Raw genomic sequence first — 26,747 nt, 5'->3', positions numbered from 1 at the left:
GCCCAACAAGATATCCATATGATCTGAGACCAGTAAAATGTAGATTACATATTACAAAAAAATGTCCTAAGATAATGGCTCAGAAATTATATAATAAGCTACCAAAACGAACTAAAGCCGAAACTAAATGTCAACACTTTCAGTCGCCAAGTAAAGAAATTGCTACTAGATAAAACATTGTACAGCATAAAGGAATACTTAAATAATGAATACTAATGCCACTGCAAAAATGTTTAAATTATGTCACATTGATTATATTGTAATTGAAAATAAATGATGTCGATTGTATGTATTAATAATAATAATCTTGTTAATTATCAAATATTTAATACTTCTATATTTCTGACGATCTTAATATGTATTCATTTTTATATTCGTTTGTAATAAAAACTTGTAACACTTATTAAGAAATAAATGAATCTGAAATCTGAAAAAATAGCCTGAAAAGTAACTTCTGTGACATATAAAGCGATGTAAATATGACAGGGTTCTAATATGGCTCAGGATACCAATTGGTTGACTGTACATAGCCCATATTTGGAGGAAAGGCACTTTATAATCTCTTCAATTCAAATACAATTTCTAATTTTCAGATGTGCAGTACCAGAATGCGATTCAATAGACTCAAGCTTCAACGCGTCCTGGTCGGAGTTTGCATTACCCAACGCAACCAATACGTGCTACCGAGCGGCTCCGTTCGCGCTCAACGTTTCCAGCCAGCGATGGAACGCGACCAACTCGTGTAGCCCGGATTACTTCAGCGCCCGGGATACGGTGGCGTGTGAGCGCGTCGTATATGAAAACTACAATAGTGTTGCGGCTGAGGTGAGTTAAACATTACATACTCCTTGGAACTTGTACTCTCCTGAAATAAAACTATGGAAACGGATTAAATCGCGTATAGTGAATTTAAAATTCATCCCGACGTTTCGAACTCTTTACAGCGTTCGTGGTCAACGGGTGACTGAGGAAAAATTACAATGTGCAAAAGCTACCCACATACAAGAAATATTAACGAACCATGACCACAAATAATATAGATTTTTAAGGCAGGTTTACACAAAAAAAAATGTTCGTTAATATTTCTTGTATGTTGGTAGCTTTTGCACCCGTTGACCACGAACGCTGTAAAGAGTTCGAAACGTTGGGATGAATTTTAAATTCATTATACGCGATTTAATCCGTTTCCATAGTTTTATTTCATGAGTAACTATCGCGGTAACTGTACACTCCTTTTTGCTGTGTATTTAACACAGCAAAAGGGAATGTACAAGTTTCTAATGGGTTGGCAACGCGCATGTGACACTCTTTGAGTTGCAGGCGTCCATAGGTTACGGTGACCGCTTTCCATACGCTTGTTTGCCACCGACGTAGTATAAAAAAAAAATACTCGGTTTTGAGAATTCGACCCGATTCAGATTTTAAGCGCGTGAAATATTATTAATAGATACGATATGTATCGGATATTTCAGTATCCAAAATCGAGTTTACAAAACTGCGATTTTCTGCGTTTGTATTGTAACTGCAGTTCACTTATATAAATGATTACAGCCTCACTATATAATCTATAAACTAGTTGACTAAATGTGAGTGTGTTTAGTAAAACGTCACACAATCGACAAAGATGTGACAAATGATCTTTTACAAAATCTTTTTGCAGCAGCAAAATAGTTCATAGTTCATATTAATTCAGGTAGTCATAGTAGTTCAGCAGCAGAGTAGTTCACAGTTCATTATCATTAGCTCGCGTAGGTTAGTAACGCGTCGACACAATGCGCACGCGCTGGGTCATTATCATGGCCGACCAAGTTCAGTGGCTATTCACGAACATGCTGTTATAGTTGTACTCGTACAGTGTGTATAGCGGCAGACCGTGAGATCGCTATCGGGATAGTCTTAGGCAGAAACCCTGATTTTAGTTACATGTTATGGGTTAAGTTTCCGGTTTAGGGTTTAAATAGTTATGCGATTTGTGAGGAGCTGATTTTTGAATGTCGACCATTTTCTATTCGTGAATTTCGTTCATTAATATCTCCACTACTAACGATTTAAATGCTACTAACAGAATCGAAAACGAGTGGCCATTACCACTAGGTTTTAAATTCCTAGCCGTTTTTTTTTCGAAAATAGCACTTCGTCTTTTTAAAAAAACTTTCGAATGGCGAATTCGTGCGTTTGAAATTCAAAAATCAGTCCCCAGAACGTCATTTTCGACAGGTTGCAAATTATAGTTTACCGATTTTTCTTGGATATCATCCACGGTGTAACAAGAGAAACCGTGTTCCTGATGACATTTCAGGACTAACGCCGTGTCTTGCGTGGGCGACGGTCGCGCGACCGTCGCCGTCGCGTCTCATACTTCCATATCGATAAGGTTTGATTTCGTTTGCGTCGCATCGCCGTCGCGCTACCATCGCGCAACCGTCGCCCACGCAAGCCACGGCGTAAGTAAACTCGAATTCATAATTTAAACGTTTTTGTTGTAGTCCCAAGGCACCCCACAGGTGCAAAGTGCCTTCATGAGCTCACACCACGCCTTTCTATCTTCAGCAACCCTCGTGGCTTCACTCTAGCTCAGCCCGGCCTCATAGCTCATTCTCGACAGACCGCTTCCATGAGTGTACAAGGCACCTGGGGCCACGGCTTGCGGTTTCCAGCCGAAAGCAATGCCTGCGTTATATGTTCCCCTCTTCAAATAGTGAATGAAATAGTGAACGTCAGAGTTTATGATCTAACAATTTATGTTTCAGTTCGACCTTGGATGCGAGCCATGGAAGCGCACCATGATCGGTACCGTCCACAACATCGGTCTCATCATCTCCTACATACTCTACGGCTTTGTTTCTGACCGGTACGTGTATAACATCCCTAAGGCACTGGCCCCACCGCGAGCTAGTAAGCTATGAGCTATCGGCTATAAAAACGAACAAAAGATAAGCACTCCCGTGCAAATAAAAGAGACACGGCGATATTGATAGCTCACCGCTGGGCGAGTAGCTATAAACATCGCCGTGTCTCTTTTATTTACACCGGAGTGATCATCTTTTGTTCGTTTTTATAGCCGATAGCTCATAGTTTACTAGCTCGCGGTGGGACCAGTGCCTTATATACATCGCTTAGGCTAACTTGAGACATATACGAGTATGAATAATTTACAGAAGTTATTTTAGATTATTTTTATTTATATCGGTTGGTGTTTATACACCGTGTCTTTTTGTTTTCCGTTAAATTCGACACGTTGTTAGGTTCATTATCAGGAAACACACTGTAATATATCACTATTAGTTAAATTCGCAAAATTTTTTTTTTCATCTTTTTCATACATAATAAATGAATTAGTATGAGAGACCTTTAAGAATAATATTCAAGTCAGTGTCAAGTGATTGACAGCACATGTCAAAACAAATAACATTTGGAAGTGATTAAAGGCTGTCACACACATGTACAATTGTACAGTAATTTTCTTTTTTTTTAATAACTCGATAACCGTAAGAGTTAAGACGCTAGTTTCTTAGAGAAATTAATCATATTTGATCTAAAAAAAAAAACACCTTTTTTTTTTATTATAAATGGGCTTACTCTTGACCACAGACTAGCCAAAGGCAAAGACGTGGCCTACGATGGAGTGAGCTCGCCCAGAAGATGCCTGTTCATTCTTGATTTGAAGGTTGCCGGGTTATATGAGCTCGGAAATATACCCTTACAGTTAACGGAATTCCATAAAATAGGGTATACCTTGTATTAAAATCATGTTCGATATATTGAATTGAAATACAATCTCAAATCGCTAAGTATTATCGCCGTTATATTTATTCACTTCCATACTTACGATAAATAATATTTTCTTTTTCATTATTTTTCTCGATTTTATCTAAGACCCAAGTTTACTCCTTAGCGCCTTAGCAATCGGCAAATTTTCTGTTTCAACTATAAACATATCCTTGCAGCTACGGTCGCAAAGTCATCATCGTCGGCACCCCCATTCTCGTAGGCATCGTGGGATTGGTGAAGTCGTTCTCAGTCAATTACTGGATGCTGCTGGCTCTGGAGTTCATCGAGACAGCCTTTGGATACGGAAACGCTTCTATGGTGCTTTGTGAGTACTATTTATTTAAAATACTTATCCTAAAACTAAGATACAGATGTAGTGCGAACAGGGTTTTCTTCGTATTTCTCCGGAAACGTTCGTATTTGTCATGCTAGTTTAATCAATGTCAGTACATCTTGTACTGAGACTGACTGAAATAGCACGACGCGTTCGTTCGTTTCCGTAACAATACGAAGGCAAATCTTTTCGCACTAATCTGTACTGGATAAATAATGAAAAATGACCGTGCGAATCTACGCCTAAATATCGTGAAGACGTCTACAAAGAAATAAATACATTAAGAGAAGAAGCAACATATACTTACAACTTTGAAACTACTTATTGTAAGCCTATTTGATTGAAGAATATTTTGACTCTTAACTCTTATAAACAACGATGTCGAAAAACGAGGTTACGGCAAAAATACTCTTTTGTGGAGTGGGTTTTGGTACTTACACTCTCCTTAATGGTAGTTTGTGGTGTTTTTCTAGCAGAACAGATAAGCATGTATGACTATATTCTAGTTCCTGAACGCATGAATCGGTAATCCACAAATTTCTTCCGTATTTTAAACAATTATTCTTAACCTTTTCAGCCTTAGAAGCCGTCAGCCAAAACGGCCGCGTCGCTTTCTCCTGCATCTGGGACATCTTTACCAACATCGGCACAGCTTTCTTCGGCCTCATCGCCTGGAAGGTCCCCTACTGGCGCCACCTACTCCGCGCCATCTACGCCCCACTCCTAGTCGTGGTCTTCTACATCTTCTTAATAGATGAGGGGGTACGCTGGCTGCTGGCTCATAACAAGAATGATGAGGCTGTGAGAGTGTTGAATAAGGTCGCGAAGATAAATAATGTGGAGCTCTCTAATAAAGCGAAGCAGATGATGAAGTCGATTGAGCAGGCGAAGAGCGAAGAGGTGAGCACAACATTATTTTTAAAGCTAGTAAGTTTATTTAGAAAAGATGCTAATCAAGTTCATTATCAGGTTTCAGCCTAGTATACCCTTTGTCTAATTTGGGTAGATATAAAAATCACAAAACAGGGATTGTTCACGTCGTTGGCATTATGATTGCTGAGTAGTATAACGTACCTAGTTACAGTCAAATATTGGATTACTTTGGGGGTCAGAATTGGTCAGGCAGCCTTACTAACATACTTCTTTAGGTGACTTGACACTTAAGATTTAGAGAAATAACGAAGAAACAGGCTTCCAAAGTTTGGTCACCCATCAGTAAAAATACGAGCAATCAGTTATCAAGACTTTCACCTGAAAACATTTTGCCATGATCAAAATGTCTAATTTATTAATCTGTATGTTTCAGAACAACAACACGCCCTCCTGCTCCACCAAGCACCTCCTCTCCGTCCTCCGCTCCCGCACCATCCTCCTCCGCCTCACCCTCATCTCTGCCTGCTTCATCTGCCTCTCCTTCGTCTACACTAGCGCCATCATCTACTCGACGGGTATCTTCGGCAACAAGTACCTTAACTACTCCGCGCTGCAGCTAGTGGCTGTGCCCACGCGCATCATCACTGCGCTGACCTTGAACCGCTTTGGGCGGAAAGCGCCGATCTGTGTGGCGTACTGCTTAGCTGGCGTGTGTTTTATTTCCTCTGCGTTTGTGCCGAGCTGTAAGTCTATATCCACATTGTTAAGTAGCTATTAGTTATTTTCCGTTAGTAATACAGCGCTATCATCTACTCGACGGGCATCTTCGGCAACAAGTACCTCAACTACTCCGGGCTGCAGCTAGTGGCCATGCCCACAAGCATCATCACTGCGCTGACCTTGAAGGAAAGCGCCTATTTGTGCGGCGTACTGCTTAGCTGGCGTGTGTTTTATTTCGTCTGCGTTTGTGTCAAGTTGTAAGTTTATTTTCATATTGTTAAGTAACTATTATGTAGTTATTTTCTATAAGTAATATGGAACTATCAGGTTGCTCTTTGGATAAAACTATATGTTATGAATATTAGGATCACGAACTCATTTCCTCCCGTGTCAAAAAATGTTGAAAGATGAAGAACGAATAGCAATTTACTTGGAAAAATGTCTTTCACCACTCCCCACAACTACCCGCGATGGCCTATAGCTAAACCCTTTTCCATACCAGTTACCAGGACAAACCTTGGTCTGCAAGCCCCTGTGGTACGAATACGAATATGCTCGAGCTACAACAGTGTTGCCACTCACAAAAATTTCATTGACATCTTTCATGACAGTCTCCCATTTAAATCAAAACTAAACTATTACTGAAACCAAAATAATATTTACATTAGTCTTTAGTTATACTACTTATATTCTAGTTTTAGGTCTGTATTAAATTAAATTTGTATTTTAAACTTTTAGGATAATAGCAATATTGTAAATCATGTATATACTAGTAGTATTAGTTATTAGCTTTAGATTTTAATATAGGTACCTATTTTTTTATGATCTCGTTCCCATATTTATACTTGGAGAGTGCTATGTACTCCTTAATTGTCATTTTGTATCAGACTGAGAACTTTAAGCTATTAAAACAATTGTGTATGATGTAATACATAATATTATGATATGGATGTACTGTAATAAATAAACAAACGAATACAAAACAACTGACAGTAGGAAAGCCACGCTTTGATAACATCCACCATAATACTTTTGTGGTTATTGGCGTCGCAGACACGACTGACGATGAGCCTTTTAGTAGTCTTGGGCATTCAAATGGTTAATATTTCAATCCGTTCTAAGTCTATCATCCACACATACTATGTTACTTTATTCAGTAGTTAATTACTAATCATCTAATTCCATCTCTTTCTGTCCTCAGCACTCAGCTGGCTGTCCGTAGTCCTCTACCTAGTCGGCAAGATGTGCAACAGCTACGGCATGTTCTCTCTCTACGTCGTCAGTATAGAGATCTTCCCTACCACTGTGAGAAACTCGCTAGCCAATGTGGCGAATACCGTGGGGCGCATTGGTGCCATATTGGCTCCACAAGTTCCTCTACTCGTAAGTTACATTACATATGCTTATTCTTCTTGTAGCTAGAATATAAATCTTCAAAATCACTGCTTGTCAAAGGAGAGCACCGTGGGGCCCATTGGTGCCAGAATAGTACCACAAGTTCCTCCACTGATAAATTACAAATTACCTTATTAGCTCTCTGCAAATAGGAATCTTCCCATCGATTCCACTAGCCAAAGCATCGAATACCGTATACGAAGAATCGGTTCCAAACTGTTCCCGTGATCTGGTAAAAATTACTTTAAATTTTTTGTTTCCCTCTATAGCAAATGCATTCTAAATCTTCCCACTCTTTTAGTAATAAATAACTACCTAATTAATCGTCATATATTATATTATTTGATGATCATAGAATATTCACAACGATCGATACGAGTATAAAAAAATTCTCGCAATGTTTCTTTTAGTTCTCGTCAGCTAACAAACTACTTCTCTTTCAGGAGAAATACATGCACGGCTTGCCCAGCGTGGTGATCGGGCTGGTAGCCTTCGTGCCCGGTCTGTTAGCTCTCCTGCTACCAGAGACAAGCCGGTCACCGCTGCCTGACGACATTCAGCAGGCTGAGAAACTCGATCAGACTGAAGACGATGTTAAAGTTTGAGTGATACTGAAAAAGACATCCTAAGACTAGTGAAAAGTTTGTTGTACGTTTATGGGTGGACATAAATGACGGATAGCTTAATGAAAATGATGTGAAGAAAGACATTTTAAGATTGATTTGTGAAGAATTTGTTGTACATTTGGTGGACATAATGGCTGAATAGTATGCTAAAATTTAAGTGTGTACGACGATAATGAAAAATTCATCGTATAATTCTGCGTGGGCAAAAAAGATTGCTGAAAAAAGCGCTAAAATTTGTTTGTGTGAAAAGACTTCTCTTCTTTCTCGATCGCGAGACACTGCATTCCCATGTATGCAGCGTCTCCACAGCGTGCGGTCATGCGCCATGTGAGTTGCGCGCTGCATGCCGCCGCCAGCTGGTTACATCTGACCATCTCATGGGTGCTACCCTGAGCACGCTCGCTATCTACATACTTGTCCCATAATGATCAGCTTCTCGAGTGTATGCTTATCGGAACGGAATGTCCGAAGAACCTGAACGCGCGTTCTTGGCATATTGTGGAGGAATAGTTCATACTCCCCACCACATACCCTGCCCACCACCAGAGCGTCCACGTGTGGGATTTATTAAATATCTGTCTTGAATACATTTCTGGCTACGTAGCCGAATGGCACAAACGCTCACGAAACGCTCACGAAACGAAAAGCTCGTAGATATCTCTATCGCTCTTGCGTATTGGCGCGATAGAGCCAGACTAACCTTTCGTGGCGTTTTGCTTTCGTTTCGCGTCGCAGAAATGCCATTTGGCTACGGCACCTGGGCCGACCAAAATGGTCCGTCATGACTAGATGTTATTAGAACCGATCATTTATTTCATGACGACAATTTGAAATACGGACATAGATATTGTTCAATCGCAGTGTAATGATGAATGAATGATAGATAGCTAGATTTTTTACGGTGATTAGACTAATAGGAGATCCAAGAAAGGATGGAACAGTGCCTTAGCAATTTAGACTTTAATATTGACTGTGCCAAAATAAAGATATATGATACGTTATGGTGCTCATAAAATGTGTGTAAATAAAACATAGTTATTACTTATTATGTAGCTTGAGATTTGTGATATTAATGTGGTTTACTTGTGAATTTTTTAAATATAAGTAGGTACTGTAATTAACTAGCACCTAAACTTTGGGACGTACAAAGTTATACAAACTTGCCATTATCGCAAAACAAGTTGTGGTCGATTTAGTATTAGAAGTACTACCTATAATAATTAATAAAACACAATCTTTAAATAATATTATTATGGTTTTGACATTACACCAGTCACAATAGAAGCATGGAGTGGATTGGTAAACTACTCTTTCTGAGAGAAATATTGTTTTTACATCTCTCAGCCGCTGATATTTCTAGCAAAAATTGCTAAAGCGAATCCTTTAATATTGAAACATGTCAAAACCAAATAATATTAAATTCCAAAAAGCATCCGACCTTATTTATTTGAAATTCCAACAAACTTGTGATGGAAGTGCTCGTAAAGCATAAGGACATAACTGAAAATTGTGTCACTTAACTTCAAACTTGGGTGGATTAACTTCAATCCATTCAGCTATAAGATTGATTATCTTTCAGATCAATATTATATTTTTTATATACCCGGATTTACCCAAATTTGAAGTTAAGCGACACAATTTATCTATTTTGTATACAGCATGTATTTATTGTACATATTGAGTGTCCAAATTAGAAATAAGTTTAATAATAAGTCGTTATAAAATCGCATTTATACTGGATTGCATCCCATTAAATACATACATACAATCACGCCTGTATCCCATAAAGGGGTAGGCAGAACACATGAAACTACTGCAGTTTCAGTGCCACTCTTAGCAAATAAGGGGTTGAAAGAAAACGAAACTGTGACATTGCAGTGACAGGTTGCCAGCCTCTCGCCTACGCCACAATTTAACCCATATCCCATAATCGCCTTCTACGACATCGACGGGGTTGCATCCCATTATTTTCATTTTTTTACAAATTGAAGTCCTCAAACGTTTAAGTACTCTTTTCTACAATAATTATTTTAAATCGAATTGCTTACTATTAAGTTAAACTTTTGAAAACCTGACATACCAAATAATCCTCTATAATACCTATTATCCATTATGAAATTCACAATATCATTTCATCACCATCGTACCAAAAGTATTGTTATATCTCTAGCAAAGTAAGAAATGTTATGGAACTTGTAAATATAGTTTTCTTTGAATATTTAATACATTGAATATGTAAAACTAAAGTTTGATTTTGTTTTGATTTCAAATCCAGAAATATTTTTATTTCCAATGAAAATTTCCAATATTACGATTGTTCTCGTAATATTTGAAATTTTCATTGCTCTTCGCATATTTGTTGCCCAATTTATATGGCATTTTTGAGTTAATATACACGACAGTATCTCAAACATCAAACGAAGCGATTGTCAACTGCGACACATCTTTGTCTAAAATGTCTGTAATTTTTGGTTCTAGTAGGTACCTAAGTAGGCAGTACCCTACTACCTGAGCATTTACAGAATTTGGGACCCCCCAATTAGCGTAAGTCGTTAACAAAAATTAACTCGCTGTCAGATTTTTGACGACAATTAAGCATAAAATATGTCTAAAAATCTACTTTTTTTACATTCTGAACGTAGATTATCGCTGAAAGTTCATGTAAATAACACAAAAACAGTATTTTTATTGAAATTTCATGCTTAATTATCGTCACAAAACTGACAGTGAGTTAATTTTTGAAAACAACGTACGCTAATTGGGAGTCCCAAATTGTGAAAATGCCCACCTATACTTATACAATAATATACAAGGCATTTATAAATTCTTCATTTGAGACGCAATCTGCGGAATTTCCAACACCTACAATTTAATGATTAATGGAAATCCGTTTTGTTATCTCATAGATTTTACATTTATCGGGCGCTACCTTAATGAGATAATTATTCTTGTTTCATTTATCTGTCTAATTGGTTACTATTACTGACTTATTCTGTTGACAACGTCAAGGAGGCGCTGATTATCAGTATTATCACAAATACACGTATTCTTATGGATGTTAAATATTACATTTAATAACGGACAACAAAAAAAAACTACGGTGTATAAATAAAACTCGTTTCTTTGTTATAAATACCTCTACATTCCTATTACTAAAGAGAGCCAATCTTAGAGAATCAGCTAGTCTGCTTGACCTTGTCCTGCCCTAGGGCCTCGGCCTCCGCCAGGGTGTCGGGCATCTTCGTGCCCAGGGTCTCGGGCTGCGTCAGCACGAGGAGCCCGGAGATCACGCCCATGACCCCGAACATCAGGGACGGGATGCCTTCCCAGTACACCATCTGGAGAAACGAAAATAATGTTTCAGTAAAAATTTAATTTTTGGTCGTACATCTTTGCTCTGGGTTAGCTAAGGATTAAACTTTGAAATACACGTTGTTTGAGGGGCTCAGTGAATCAATGCGACCAATCATAGAAGAGAAAGGACAAGCTACGTGTGGTGTGGACTGTGGATGTAATGTCATGTTACAGTATTACGATGTGGTAATGTAATGTAACGGGTCACGAGAGGGCCGGTCAGTATTTTGCTCATAGAATAAACATCGTCATTCAGCGAGTTGGTGGAGACTTGCAGGAGTTTCAGGTTGTTTGGAGTTGTAAGTTTTTTTTATACTTTTGGGGTCAGTTTATTGACAATGCATGTTGCGGATTTACCATTGTTTTGCTTTTTGATGAAGCTACGTGAAGACTATCTTGCCCGCTAGGAAATCAAGCTGAAAGTCGCTGGGAGAATATTCTAGAACATCACTCACCAAGGCAGGTGTTAGGGGCGCAGTGATGTTGGGTATAGCTCCGATGTGAAGAGGTACAGTGTCGTCAAGGCCGCAGAGATACCGAACTTGCCTACCAGGAAGATCGCTAGAAGAATGTTCTAGAGCAGCACTCACCAGAGCAGGCGTGAGGGGCGCAGTGATGGAGCCAATGCGACCAATCATAGAAGAGAAGGCGAGCAGCGTGTGCCGGAACTGTGTAGGGTACAGCTCCGATGTGAAGAGGTACAGCGTCGTCAAAGCCACGGAGATACCGAACTTGCCTATCAGGAAGAGGACCAGACTGAAGGTCGCCAGTTCTGGAAGCAAATTCAAGGGTTGAGCTACTTTGTTTTGAAATTTACAATGTATATTATATTTATTTATTTCCCATACAGGTATGCAAGATACACTTATGTCCGTCAGGTTTTTCCATACAACTAAAACAACTGTTATTACTTACTAATAACTACTACACTTACTATAGTACACTACTGCCTATTTATTCTAAAGTTACAATTTTGCAATTCACCCAAACAAGTTTGTCCTTCAAATAGTCTGACACATTATAGTAAGATCTTTCAGTTAATCGTGCTTTTACAACTGTTTTGAAAGTTTTGTCTGGTAAGTCTGTAATGTGACTAGGTATCTTATTGTAACAATGTATCGATTGGCCTATAAACGACTTTCTCACTTTGGCCGTATGTACCGTATGCGGCGCACTGCAAGTTTATTTTTGTTTCGTGTATTATAATTATGTATGTCGCTAATTTTTTTATAATTTAAATATTTTTTTCTGGCGTACATGATAACTTCATAAATAAAAAGCGAGGGCAGTGTTATGATGTTGACTTCCCTAAAACGGTCTCTTAGCGAGGTAAGCGGGCTTAGGTTATAATTATACTGCCCTCACTGCTCGCTTCTGAAGAACAAATATACTGTCAAAATCTGCAGACCTTCCCCAAACCAGGACTTCATATGACATGAGACTGTGGAAATAAGTAAGGTTGAACTAATGGTACTTTTTAGGGTTCCGTACCTCAAAAGGAAAAAACGGAACCCTTATAGGATCACTTTGTTGTCCGTCTGTCCGTCCGTCCGTCTGTCAAGACCCTTTTTCTCAGGAACGCGTGGAGGTATGAAGCTGAAATTTATATCAATTACTCAAGTCTACTGTCCCTTGAAGCTGTGAAAAAATCAAACTTCTAAGCCAACGCAATCAAAAGATAGAGCCGCTTATGCCGCAAATTTTCGACACTTGCAAGGGAATCAAAACCTACAGGGTGCTTCCCGTGAACTCAGAATCTTGAAATTTGGTACGAAGCAACGTCTTATAGCATAGATAAAGGAAAAATTACGAAAACCATAAATTTTTAGTTACATCACATAATATATATTTTTTTAATAATTTTAACCTTACTACCCATTTCCTCATAAACGCGTAGAGGTATTAAATTGAAATTCATACCAAATACTCAGGTCTATAATACCTTTAAGCTGTAACAAAATCAAACTTCTATGTCAACGCAATCAAAAGAAACAGCAATTTAAGCTGCATATTTTGAAACTCGCAAGTACTCGCAAGGGAATCAAAACCTAAAGGGTACTTCCAGTCGACCTAGAATCTTGAAATTTGGCATGAAGCAACGTTTTATAGCACACATAAAGGAAAAATTCCGAAAACCTTAAATTTTTAGTTACATTACAAAATATATATTATGACTCGATTGTCGTAATGAACGAACTTTGTAAACCTTGCGGATTTGTACGGAACCCTCGGTGCGCGAGTCCGACTCGCACTTGGCCGGTTTTTTACTCTATGGCACACTTAGTGGATCTTTCGATTTGACGTGTTAACAATAATTGTTAAAAGCAATTTCAGTAGTGCAACACTAATTGCTCTGAGAATTGACAATCACTTGTCAAAAAAAAATGTAACATCTAAATCATGCATTTTGTAAGACTTGATTATTTTATTGTATAATTGGCATCGATTTCTACTAATTCAATGTAATTATTTTGATGCCAATGATAACAAGGTTAATCGTTCACAAATACCTTTTTAACAGAAAATTATCAAATTTAATCGGAAAGCCAATCGCATAGTTGTTAGCGATAACGAAGGTTATGATAATGGACTATATTATTTATATACATACTTACACAAATATGAATGCTACATGATAATGTAAATTTAAACATGGTAGTAACAAAAATATGATTTGGTAGGTACCTAACTACCTACTTTTTAGGTCGGACGACCATGACTTTATAATACTTTCTTATAAAGTAGTATATCCGCCTAGAGACTATCGATGCTAAACAGAAAAATCGTAAAAATTATAACACCGCTTATGACTTAGTCGTAAAAACACTCACCATTATTATCAATAAAAGCAAAAATAATATTGCATACAGCGGCCAAGAAGAAGCCGCAACTGAGAGTGATCTTCCTTCCGACGCGATTGAGCACAAGTGCAGCGGTGTAGTAGCCAGGAATCTCAACGATGCAGACGAGGATGAAGTTGAGGTACATATTGCCGGCCAGGCCAACGGAGTTGATGGACAGGCCGTAGTAGACGAACGTGGAGGTGATCCACCAGATGGGAGTCGTGAGGACACGCCGTAAGAGGATGGGAGACTTGACGATAGTCTTGATGAGACCGTCGGAGCTCCCAGTCTACAAAAGCAGAATAAAGTAAGATATATAAAGAAATGTAAACCAGGAACGTCAAGTTGACTGCTGCATTACGATGGCATTAAATTGTGACTCACTGATTGACATAACTTTAGAATCGTCCTACGATAAGTAGATTTTAACGTAAACGTTTAAGTGTAAACGTCATAAAATCATCAAAGTTTGACAATTAAAATAATATTTATATATTTGCGAGGCTGTGAAAATCCTTGTGTCTATTGTGGATTAAGTACTTGAAGATCACACTGAAGTCTTTTGATTGCACTATCAACATTACTTGCTTTGAATAGTAATGCTCTTTTGCATAATACGAGTATATGCACGGTTGAGAAATGTCCTGTGATAGAACTTGCTATAAAAATACCTGATTAACATCCACAGGCGCAGGCGTCAACAGCGCCTGCATAGACTTCTCACTGATCTGCTTCCTGTTTACTCTCGCCACCCTATCCAGAACCGCTTTAGCTTCCACAAATTTCTCAGTGGCGAGCAGCCACCTCACGCTCTCTTGCAGCAGCCAGTAATAGGCGATGATGAGGAAGCAGGGAATGTGGATGGCCATGATCATGTATCGCCACGGCTGGATCAGCCACGCCACGCCGCCGAGGACGACCTGGCCGACGGCGAACATGGAGGAACAGGTCGCGGATGTTAGCACTCGGTATTTGGGGCCCATCAGTTCAGCAGCTGCAAAAAATGAGTTGTGATTAAAGCAATCTCAGATGTTAGGCGTAAATGTAAGGCTACTTAAAAATTGTCTTTTAATTCTACTACACAAATGCTCGTCACATTAGTTTATACAAATCTATAGGGTGACTTATATTGACCGGGATATAGACCGTGATTACCTTTTTGATTTTTGTCGAGCTCCCGATATTTCGACGCAGTTGCATGCATCATGATCACGGAAAAGGTAATCACGGTCTATATCCCGGTCAATATAAGTCTAATGAAAATAACCGTGAATCATTCAAAACTCTTAAATCTAGGGTGAATATCAGGCATTTTCTGGGCGAGCTCACTCCATTGTACGTAGGCCACGTCTTTGCCTTTGGCTAGTCTGTGGCCAAGAGTAAGCCCATTTACAATAAAAAACAACATCAACAATTTTATTCGGAAAATATTACCTAATAAAATTTCGGGGGCAGCAAATAATTTTGTAGCCCTCCACAATAAAATCAACTTTAATGAGACAGCAGTAGTTTAAAAGTAGCTAGAATAAGTTTTGAAACTGTGCATAAAAATCTTACCAAAGATATAAGAAGAACTGTATGTGCCAGCACCAAAAGTCGTCTGCAGCAGTTGAAAGGCAAGATACATGGGATAGTTGACGGAGAAGGCCCTGATGAGGCCGAACAGAGCCAGGTTGAAGACGCTGATGACGAGGGCCACACGGCGGCCGTACTTGTCGGACACGAAGCCGGTGATGGGAAGGACAAGTAGGGTGCCCACGCTACCAAAAGTACCAGCTAGTGCGCGTAGCCATTCGTTACAACCAAGGTCAAACTGGAAAGATGACAAACAAAGATATAAAAGCTGTACAATCAATCAATCAAAATATTCTTTATTCAAATAGGCTTACAATAAGCACTTTTAAATGGTCAACAATGTACAATTTTCATCTTATTCTAAATATCAGAGCAATTTATTGGTGCAATAAACAATATTGTTTTAAAACTACATAATATAGGCTTACAAATAGGACAATTGCAAAAGTAACTCTATATGTCGATCTGCCTTTAATATGAAATCCATCAATAAAGTGTTCGTTATCTGCTTCGTTTTGCAACAGTTCTTATCACAGAAATCACCTTTCTATAGACAAGGTATTGGATGAAATCAACCAACTTTCAAGGTCAAATGACGTACTTAAAAACATGTAGAAACTTACCTCATACACAACAGAGTTGGTCCTATCGTAAACATAACCGTCGCACTCCTGAACAGCACCCTGGTTAAAGATATTCGCAGGACAGGACTGAGGAGTGCCACTTCCACCTGAGGGTACGTAGCGTTCGCAGCTCTGTGGGTTCCCGTTGCTGTCAGCTGGAACTGCGTTGAGAATCCAGCTGGGACTGTACTCGTGAACTGCTCCTGCCACTTCGCCACATTCTGGGATCACACACCTATGGACAAAATTTTACAGATGTAGTGACCCTGCCTGCTGCGCCGCGGTCCCGGGTTCGAATCCCGGTAAGGGCATTTATTTGTGTGATGAGCACAGATATTTGTTCCTGAGTCATGGATGTTTTCTATGTAAGTATTTATATATTATATATATCGTTTTCTGAGTACCCACAACACAAGCCTTCTTGAGCTTACCGTGGGCCTCAGTCAATCTGTGTAAGAATATATGTCCTATAATATTTATTTATTTATTTATTATTTATTTATAATGGTTTTCCTTCGTATTTTTAACCCCCGACGCAAAAACGACGAGGTGTTATAAGTTTGACGGGTCTGTCCGTCTTTCTGTGGCACCGTAGCTCCCTAAGGGATGAACCGATGAAACTAAATCTAAATAAATAGTCATGACTGCTGAAATTGCATGGAAGTGAATCTATGATAGTAGGTAGTAGGATTTATGGCATAAACATCCAAAAAGTTTATCAGCTGAGTTTATCAGCTCAATAATACTTGTAGTGAAAATGAAAATAAAAATTCAAAACATTATTTAAGAGCCCGTCACGATGGGTAAAAATTCAGTATCTGTCAAATTACCCCATTTACACACACTAACGCACGTCACACCCACCAACATACTTTTCGCACACTACCGCAATTTACTGGAAGAGGTCAGTGACCTAAGTGAGAGGTACTTAAGACAGGTCTATAGTTTCACTGAAGATCAGTTGTAACATTAAAATCCCATCAAAACCAAAAAAGGGAAATATGAGCCAAGTTCAATATTATATATGCCTTGGTTGTTGGCGTCAACGACAAAAGCAGTGAGATCTAAACGGGTGCCAAGTTCAATGGCAGTCCTCAAAATGTTTTATGACAATTGATGACATAAAATATCATTTCTTATAACTTTTATAATAGAATAGAATAGAATTAATTTATTCGTTAACACACACAAAATAAACGTTACAAATAATAAGACATAAACAAGAAGGAGATCCAACGAAATGGTCTAATCTTCCGATCAGACCATCCGGTGAAACAAACACGACAGGCACATAATATGTATGTCACAAATATCAATATAAGAGCCAAATTTAAGACGTTTATGTGAAATAGTTTTTGTTGTGAGGACGCCCATAGAGGCTCCAAATAGTTCGTGTAATATTACACACGATGTTGTCTGCCAGTTCGGTTACTTGAACTTGGCTTGACACGCTGCCGCGTGTTTAGATTGCGGACAGTGTCAATTTAGTGTTACCATCTCACACGAATTGACTCCGATTATTTTTCAAAATAAATTTGTGCAAACACCATATAAAATCAAAACAACTCTGGTGTAAAAAACAGTGCTTCGTTTATTCTAATTATAAATGGTTAAAACCTTTTCCGAATGAATTAAAATAATTCACTGTTCCTGATCGGTTTAGCCATTATAACATCCGTTATAAATGCACTGAGACAAAGGTTGAGGTTACGTATGAACAGAGGTTGACAGTCAGTTTACATGTAAAATTGTTGCCATATATAGAATTCTTCATTAAAATAATAATTTTCAAAATTTAGTTAAAGTTGTCTAAATCTAAGGTTACGTGCCCCGTGTGCAAACACCATTTAAAAATTATATTGAACGTAAGAAGGTAAGTCATACAGAACAATTTTGTGATAAGATAATATATTATTACAATTAATAATTTCGCCATTTACGTAAATAATCGTTTATAGAATATAATTATAATGATTAGTTCTGTTAGTTTTTTCATACGCCACACTGAATGTCTCTTCGCGAAAGAGAATGTTACATACACTGACACACTAAATAATGTGACCAGTATAATGAAAATAAAGTCCAACGAGTTAAAATTAATTTTAAAACTCTTTCATTTTAATAAAGTTTAGAAGACAAAAAATACCTATATTTCTTATCATTGTATTAAAGTTACATATATTTTTTATTTCTCAACAATAATAAGTAGTAAACAACACAAAAAAAAAAACGATTTTAAACTGAGACTCTTTTTGACGTGACGATATTTATTTACCTTATTACTTTTGAATACATTCATAGCACTGGCAATCTTTTTGTATCCGTATATGATTTCCAGTGTCAAAAACAAATGTCATTGGAGCAAATTTGGTGACACGTCTGCTCCGAACGAGCCCGATCGGGCGTCTGACTCAATAGAATCTGTTCGCAGTTTTGACGTTTGTATGGTAAATTTACGAAAGTTTATATTCAACATTGATTTTATTCGTTCTCTTTGTAAGGAAAAATATGAAAAGGTAATAATTCTGTAGTCCAGTTATCTAGCTTATAAAATAACATTATTTTAAAACTAAAACACGGTCGTACATATTCAAATTTATGAAGATGCCGACAGGGGCCGACCGCATTTTAGTTACAACTTTAAGTAAGTATGTATCTAAAATTGGAAGTGTTTCCTGATTTGTATTGCACACTATTTTGCAAACACATACTTAAAGTTTATAATTATTAAGAAAGCCTTTTGTTTGCTTAAAAGGTTTTCGAAGTAATTGCCATTTGATTCGAAGTATTTTTAGACAAATATTGATCTCGTTTAACTTCCATTTACTGTATTTTAGTAGCATGATAACACACATGTAAACTACTGAATTTTAGGATATAAGTAATGCGACAACATCAATTTTAGCAGCCTAAAGTATACAAAATTGAGCTCAGCTCACTCAGACGTGAGCACTATTTGCGGGTTTTCTTAAACTAGCGTCAGGAAAAAAATCATAATTAATTCAGGAAGTAACTTTTCCTTGATGTTAACTACTGATTTTGTAGATAAGAATACGCGCTGTTTAAAACAAGTGCTTTTCTTATCAATAAGTATATACTGAAACTAAAACCGGACGTAGAAAACTAGCAATTTTACGATTTTCTACTTTTTGACATTGACGGCATCTTAACAATCATTAGGTACTAAGAGGGTACTAACAATGAAGCAATTATTTGCTTGATCTTGATCTAATCCCTTGAAATTGTTGTTATTGAAGTTTTGTAGGCCTTAATAATCGCCACGTCAACCAAGGTAGTGATCTAAACCTGTCTAGCTTTCGAGAGTTTCAAGTATCAATGGTGGATCGGGTGAATGCAATTATTCTTTGGGTCTCCCTACTAATTTCAATGTTTAGTAATGAGTTTTACACGAAATCCTTGACAATACCTGTGTGGCACCCGAGCGGCCGAGAAAATATACTCGCTCATGAACGCAGACATGATGATAGGGATGGAGACCAGCAACAGATTGTAGAGCTGGAACCGTCCGAACTGTCCCAGCTCATTGACCAGCACCCAATCCAAGGTTATCACTGGAGGATCAGGCTTACTGGGTCTGGAGTCTGGTTCATCTGGATTCTTAAAGTCTAGACCTGGAACTGCAACTGGAGGTTGAAGGAAGCCTGGTCTGCCTTGTGGTGGAGGTGCGGAGAAATCTGGTGGGCCTTCCGGGCCTTTGTGAGCGTCCGGGCTTGATGGGTCTTCTGGATTCCCATGGTCTACTCTTTCTTGGCTTTCACTGACAGGTCCTGGGCCATTTGAATTGTCTACAACTGTTACTCCGTCCATGTTTGGAAGTTACGTCCGCACCGACGGACTTTAGTGCAATGGTGGCAAGTCCGACAAACCGATAAGAAGTAATTTAGTTATCGCGGCTTTGGGTTTGGTGACGCGAGAAAGGATAGCGTGGAAGGTTTGGTATACTAGTTGGTTTACCACTGTTTGCTCGTGTAAAATGAATATTATTTATTATTAAATACAATAAACGATATGGAGATGAATTCACTAATAAAACTGACCGTAAATGAACGACGTGAACTCGATTCATTCGAATCTTGGCGTCTAATAATAGGAATCCAATGTATTTTTATAAAAACAATGAGTTTCAATATATGTATAAAATACTATAACCCGTAAACAAGCCACAATCTATAGAACAATAGTGCAATAACTTTTATCTACTAATGACCTTCGAGAAATCCTGTTATGAATACTATGGTGGACTAAAGGATATCATAACTTATGGAAGGATAACTCACGCTAGACCGGCCCAGGCACAATGCCACAACTGCCACAAGGGCCAATTTTATTAAGGAACTACAGATGTAGTGCTAATAACCTAACCTAACCACAAAATTAAAATTTTGAAAAAACCCCCGACCGCGACCTAGTGGACCGATTTTCATGAAACATGGCTAAGAACACTCCCGACTAACACAGCTTTCAAATAAATAAAACTAAATCGAAATCGGTTCATCCGTTCGGGAGCAGACAGACACACACACAGACAGACAAACAGACAGACAGACAGACAGACAGACAGACAGACAGACAGACGGACAGACAGACAGACAGACAGACAGACAGACAGACAGACACGTCAAACCTATAACACCCCGTCGTTTTTGCGTCGGGGGTTAAAAAGGGTTTCCTTCGTATTTTTAACCCCCGACGCAAAAACGTCGGGGTGTTATAGGTTTGACGTGTCTGTCTGTCTGTCTATCTGTCTGTCTGTCTATCTGTCTGTCTGTCTGTTTATCTGTCTGTCTGTGTATGTGTGTGTCTGTGGCATCGTAGCTCCCGAACGGATGAACCGATTTGGATTTAGTTTTTTTTGTCTGAAAGCTGAGTAAGTCGGGAGTGTTCTTAGTCATATTTCATGAAAATCGGTCTATTATGACGCGGTCGGGGGTTTTTTCAAAGTTTTAATTTTGTGGTTAGGTTATTCCGGACACGTTCGTATTTGTCATGCTAATTCAGTCAATGTCGATACATCTTGTACTGAGACTGACTGAAATAGCATGACACGTTCGTACGTTTTCGTAACAATACGAGGGCAAATCTTTTCGCACTAGATCTGTAATAGCTTTTAAGTTTTATGCTTAGACTTCAAAGAGCTTAGAAACAAGCTGTCACGTCCAAATGCCTTTAACAGCGTCGATAGAGATGCTCTCTTAGCTTGGAACATAACCTAACCACAAAATTAAAATTTTGAAAAAACCCCCGACCGCGACATAGTGGACCGATTTTCATAAAACATGGCTAAGAACACTCCCGACTAACTCAGCTTTCAAACAAAACAAACTAAATCGAAATCGGTTCATTCGTTCGGCAGCTACGATGCCACAGACAGACACACACACAGACAGACAGACAGACAGACAGACAGACAGACAGACAGACACGTCAAACTTATAACACCCCTTCGTTTTTGCGTCAGGGGTTAAAAATACATATTTGTAAATGTACCGCAAAATAACTTTAGCTGATGGAAACTACAGAAACGCTTCCAAATTACATTAGTTTTAGTTTGTGTAGGTATGATATTAAATAAAACAAACTTTCATATTAGCAACATTTTATACAGTTACATTGCACGTGTCTAAAAACAATTTTATTTATGAAATAAAACTATGGAAACAGATTAAATCGCGTATAATGAATTTAAAATACATCCCGACGTTTCGAACTCTTTACAGCGTTCGTGGTCAACGGGTGACTGAGGAAAAATTAAAATGTGCAAAAGCTACCCACTTACAAGAAATATTAACTTAATAATATTATTAATTATTAATATTATTATTCTTAATATTAGAAATATTAAGAAATATTAATATTATTAATATTATTGGTTAATTATTTTTTAACAGAGTAATGGTAAAATTTTTTGAATATTGTATAACTGGCTTTATTAATAGTGTGTGAACCTGCCTTAGAAATCTATATTATTTGTGGTCATGGTTCGTTAATATTTCTTGTAAGTGGGTAGCTTTTGCACATTTTAATTTTTCCTCAGTCACCCGTTGACCACGAACGCTGTAAAGAGTTCGAAACGTCGGGATGTATTTTAAATTCATTATACGCGATTTATCCGTTTCCATAGTTTTATTTCATGAGTAACTATCGCGGTAACCGAAAACAATTTTATTTACCTAAATTATCATATCAATACTTTATCCTAGTCTGTTAACGATAATTAGGTATATCATAATCATATCGATATCGATAGGTGACAACCAAATTATATGATTTGATAATTAACTGATTAAGTAATATAAAATTCCACCATATCCGACTTTCGGATAATACGAGTATTCTTAGAACAAATTAAATTATCCTCATAGAGAATAATTTAATTCGTATTTTTAGTAGACACATTACTATTTTAACTATAAACTGAAATAAATGTCATATACAAAAAAAATGGCCAGAGATGGCCGGGGGCGCCTTAGCCTTCGGTAATTGTGTCATATACTTGAAAATTTCGACCCTTGCCACCGTGACCGAATGGCCGAGTGGTTGAGGCATCCGTCGCGATAACGGAGGACGCTGGTTCGAATCCAACTTTGGACACTTGGAGGCCTTGGTCATTATTTCTTTGTATATGACATTCATTTCTGTTTATAATACGAGTATTATCAATTCATGCGTATGGAATATACCGAAGAAGGTTATCTGAAAAGATAAATCAATATTAAATTATGGATATGACATCAATAGCAACTTTATTAAATAGACAAAGTTTCAATTGCATAGTTTTCATACTTTAGATTTTATTCATATCTTAATATAAATAGCATAGATGTCATCAGTGACTGGAGTTGTGATTTCATCATGTTTGAATGATGATCATCAAAATATACAAGTAATTAACCTGCTATTAGTAGGTTCATAAACAACAAAAATAAAATTCGAAATTTTGGTATGTATACAGCTTAAAAGCTTTCAATATGAAAATGAAAAAGCGTTATTTATTCACGACTGACAAATTTAATGTGTATTTTTAAACAACAGTGACATTACATAATAATCTTTTTACATAAAGTCTATGGAAATTTCAAAAGGCAGTCAAAGAAAAAATACTAAATTAAATTATCCAGTTAAAGTATCTGATCTTACGAATCGTATATAAAAGGATAATCATTTTGTTAAAAAGTGTTATTAATTATCAAGAGTAATTAATCTTTGAAATCTGGCCCAGCAGCAATGTACACCATCCAATTAATTTGACATGACATAAACGTCATGTCGTAATGATGTTTAGGCAGGTACGCTGAAAATCGATTAATATCATTTAATTAAGGACCACCTAACTCCACAAAATACTTGACATCATACTTAAAAAACAAAAACGCATCTCTACAACAAGAATCACAGTTTAAAATCTAACAAACCTCAAATGGTTAAAAGTCTAACTTAGAGTTAACTTCAGCAGTATCATCTATTCTTTGATTCCTACGTCATCATGGACTAAGAGCCCGGACCCGCCAGACCTTCCTCATTTTCTCAACGATGAAACTTTGGGACAATATAAAGTTCGTATCGACGATTAATGTCTGCATATTACCTAGTTCAGCCCGTCGGCCATTTTTTTGCTATACTTAAGATTTTTTTAAACACTAGTTTTTCTTAAATTATCGAGCCTGTAAGGATTTGATGATCATCATTTCATTTTCCGCCGGCCGTAACTTTTACCAGACGCTTGAAAGTCTCTCTATCTTACCCTAATTTCTCAAGCTACGGCGGAAATGGTCAGGAAATGATGTCCGAACTAGGTAATATGCAGACATTAAACGTCGATATGAAATCTACATTGTCCCAAAGTTTCATCCTTGAGAAAATGAGGAATGTCTGGTGGCTCTGGGCTCTTAGTCCATCATGAAACAAGCCACTTATATGAAATTGGTTGACATTACCGATGTGCAAGATTAGTGACTCTATAACTGGCTTCAGTCAACTTTACACTGCTGAGGTAGATTGTCTACAATGAATTATTAATAACGAAATAAGTTTGATCCATTTTGTAGTATGGACTAATAATTTAACTTTAAGCAGTGATTTAGATTTCAAGCCACCGCATTTTTCAGTAGTCATTGAGAATAGGTGTACATTCATTATGCTTGAAAATTCATTAACAAAAAAACCTAGCTCTTCTACTTACTAATTACCTTATGAATTAAATACCAAGAAGTCAAAGAATTACATTATATTTAAGTAAATCAAAATTTGGTAACCGTTAAAAAAAGATATTTCCTACAATTTCAGAATTCATAGCTTTCTGATTGCATTTTCATAACTAAGAAGACATTTCATATACAAAGTACTGTGAAATTGCTTATTTAAAACACTATATAATCTAACAACAACATGAAACTATAACTTACTGTGTGATAAGTGAATGTATAAATAATAACCTCAAAAACTGTCATGTCTTCTCAAACGATCCCAATGTCTGTGACCGTGAAACCAGCAGAACCAGTAACCTCCATAGGTTCCATGGCGACCTTCGGAAGGTTCCAGCGCTGGCAGTACGCGCTGGCCACTCTGCCCATATTGTTTACTGCGATGAGCAACATCAACTATGTGTTCTCTGCGGCTGCTGAAGAAGCCAGGTTAGTAATACAAGCTCATCACCTTGAAGGTAGCTAAGTAGGGCTACATTATACATACCAGCGGAGCCAGTCACCTCCATAGGTTCCATGGTGACCTTCGGGAGGTTCCAGCGATGGCAGTACGCGCTGGCCACTCTGCCCATATTGTTTACTGCGATGAGCAACATCAACTATGTGTTCTCTGCGGCTGCTGAAGAAGCCAGGTTAGTAATACAAGCTCATCACCTTGAAGGTAGCTAATTAGGGCTACATTATACATACCAGCGGAGCCAGTCACCTCCATAGGTTCCATGGTGACCTTCGGGAGGTTCCAGCGATGGCAGTACGCGCTGGCCACTCTGCCCATATTGTTTACTGCGATGAGCAACATCAACTATGTGTTCTCTGCGGCTGCTGAAGGAGCCAGGTTAGTAACACAAGTTCATCACCTTGAAGGTAGCTAAGTAGGGCTACATTATACAAATCAGCGGAGCCAGTCACGTCCATAGGTTCCATGGCGATCTTCAGGAGATTCCAACGATGGCAGTACGCGCTGGCCACTCTGCCCACATTGTTTACTGCGATGAGCAACACTATGTGTTTTCTGCGGCTGCTGAAGAAGCCAGGTTAGTAATACAAGCTCATCATCTTGAAGTTAGCTAAATAGAACTAGTACTAGTGTAATGACACTAACCAGCAGAACCAGTAACCTCCGTAGGTTCCATGGCGACCTTCGGGAGGTTTCAACGATGGCAGTACGCGCTGGCCACTCTGCCCATATTGTTTACTGCGATGAGCAACATCAACTATGTGTTCTCTGCGGCTGCTGAAGAAGCCAGGTTAGTAATACAAGCTCATCATCTTGAAGTTAGCTAAATAGAACTAGGACTACATTACACTAACCAGCAGAACCAGTAGTCCGTAGGTTCCATGGCGACCTTCGGGAGGTTTCAACGATGGCAGTACGCGCTGGCCACTCTGCTCATATTGTTTACTACGATGAGCAACACTATGTGTTTTCTGCGGCGGCTGAAGAAGCCAGGTTAGTAATATAAACTGAAAAGTTATCATTAAGATATGTATGATCTCAGAAATTTGGAAAAAAAAACAAAAAGGGAGTCAACCATTTAGAGAAAATTATTGAGAGTCAAGTTAGATAAAACTACATTAATACAGAAGCCTACATGTATGCGACCTATATCCCATCACTAACGGCTCCCTCATACTTAAGGAATCGGGCGAAGCCCGATGTACGCGGTCCAAAGCCAGGCGCCATCGGCGCCCTCATACTTAAAGAGTCAGCGAAGTCCGGCGTACGCGATCCAAAGCCGGGTCCCGAAGACACCCTCCTACTTAAAGTCGCGCGAAAGTAGATTTTGTTCAGCATTATGAATTATGACAATGTATTTACCTACTCTACTAGCCTATCAATTTTTATCAATACCTATAGAAGACGTGATCCAATTTTACAAACTTTTTGAGAATTTTCAGTCATTTTTAAAATCGTTTCACGCAATAAATAATTATGCCATAGATATCAACTTCCGTACTTAAAGCTCACGCACATTAGTTTACTCGATTTGCCGATAGAGGTCGCTATACGTTGATCGCTTATTTCCTACATCGCGTTTTTCCTGATATAATGGAGTCGTGTTAGGATCAGGAGCGTCCTGACGACCATGTTGTAACGTAAACTATTGAAGTCGAATTGTCTTGATTTCTTTGGACCTTGTCTAATAATAAAATTGTATAGGTATTAAATATTTATTGTTTTGTGGGAAATTGAGTCTAGAGGGATTTAGTTAAGTCTGTAGAATATTAATAACAATTGATGATTCAACTATTGAAAGATTGTACGGAACCTTCGGTGGGCGAGTCCTACTCACAATCGGCCGGTTTTTTTCATTTTATCTGTCTGAAATTTACATTTTCTATACGAAAGTAATTTTATTCGTCGTTTTTTTTTTGCAGCACTAACATGCTACTTTTTTCAATATCAAGGA

The 26,747-nt window shown here is 38.0% G+C and overlaps 2 protein-coding genes across 2 annotated transcripts in view; one reads left to right on the top strand and one right to left on the bottom strand.

Annotated features, from left to right (window-relative positions):
- Window positions 1-9,588, top strand: part of LOC125229943 (organic cation transporter protein-like) — a 67,840-nt gene extending 58,252 nt beyond the window's left edge. Inside the window, exons 4-10 of the mRNA XM_048134893.1 lie at window positions 594-825; window positions 2,751-2,851; window positions 3,948-4,096; window positions 4,683-5,005; window positions 5,412-5,721; window positions 6,900-7,081; window positions 7,537-9,588. Of these exons, the coding sequence (XP_047990850.1) occupies window positions 594-825; window positions 2,751-2,851; window positions 3,948-4,096; window positions 4,683-5,005; window positions 5,412-5,721; window positions 6,900-7,081; window positions 7,537-7,698 (1,459 nt within the window). The 3' untranslated portion in view covers window positions 7,699-9,588. The remainder of the gene's footprint in view (window positions 1-593; window positions 826-2,750; window positions 2,852-3,947; window positions 4,097-4,682; window positions 5,006-5,411; window positions 5,722-6,899; window positions 7,082-7,536) is intronic.
- A 1,234-nt stretch (window positions 9,589-10,822) lies between these two features.
- On the bottom strand, window positions 10,823-19,987 carry LOC125229942 (organic cation transporter protein-like). Its single transcript, XM_048134892.1, has 7 exons — window positions 19,542-19,987; window positions 16,115-16,349; window positions 15,474-15,729; window positions 14,588-14,910; window positions 13,905-14,205; window positions 11,664-11,845; window positions 10,823-11,057 (listed from the first exon to the last, which is right to left on the bottom strand). The coding sequence occupies exons 1-7, from the start codon at window positions 19,940-19,942 to the stop codon at window positions 10,896-10,898; spliced, it is 1,860 nt and encodes a 619-aa protein (XP_047990849.1). The 5' UTR covers window positions 19,943-19,987; the 3' UTR covers window positions 10,823-10,895.
- Window positions 19,988-26,747: the final 6,760 nt, after the last annotated feature.

The sequence above is a fragment of the Leguminivora glycinivorella genome, chromosome 9 (genome assembly GCF_023078275.1).
Source record: "Leguminivora glycinivorella isolate SPB_JAAS2020 chromosome 9, LegGlyc_1.1, whole genome shotgun sequence".
In the NCBI taxonomy this organism is placed as follows: domain Eukaryota; kingdom Metazoa; phylum Arthropoda; class Insecta; order Lepidoptera; family Tortricidae; genus Leguminivora; species Leguminivora glycinivorella.
Note: the sequence above shows the minus strand (reverse complement) of the source record. Positions and strands in the feature narration are given on the sequence as shown.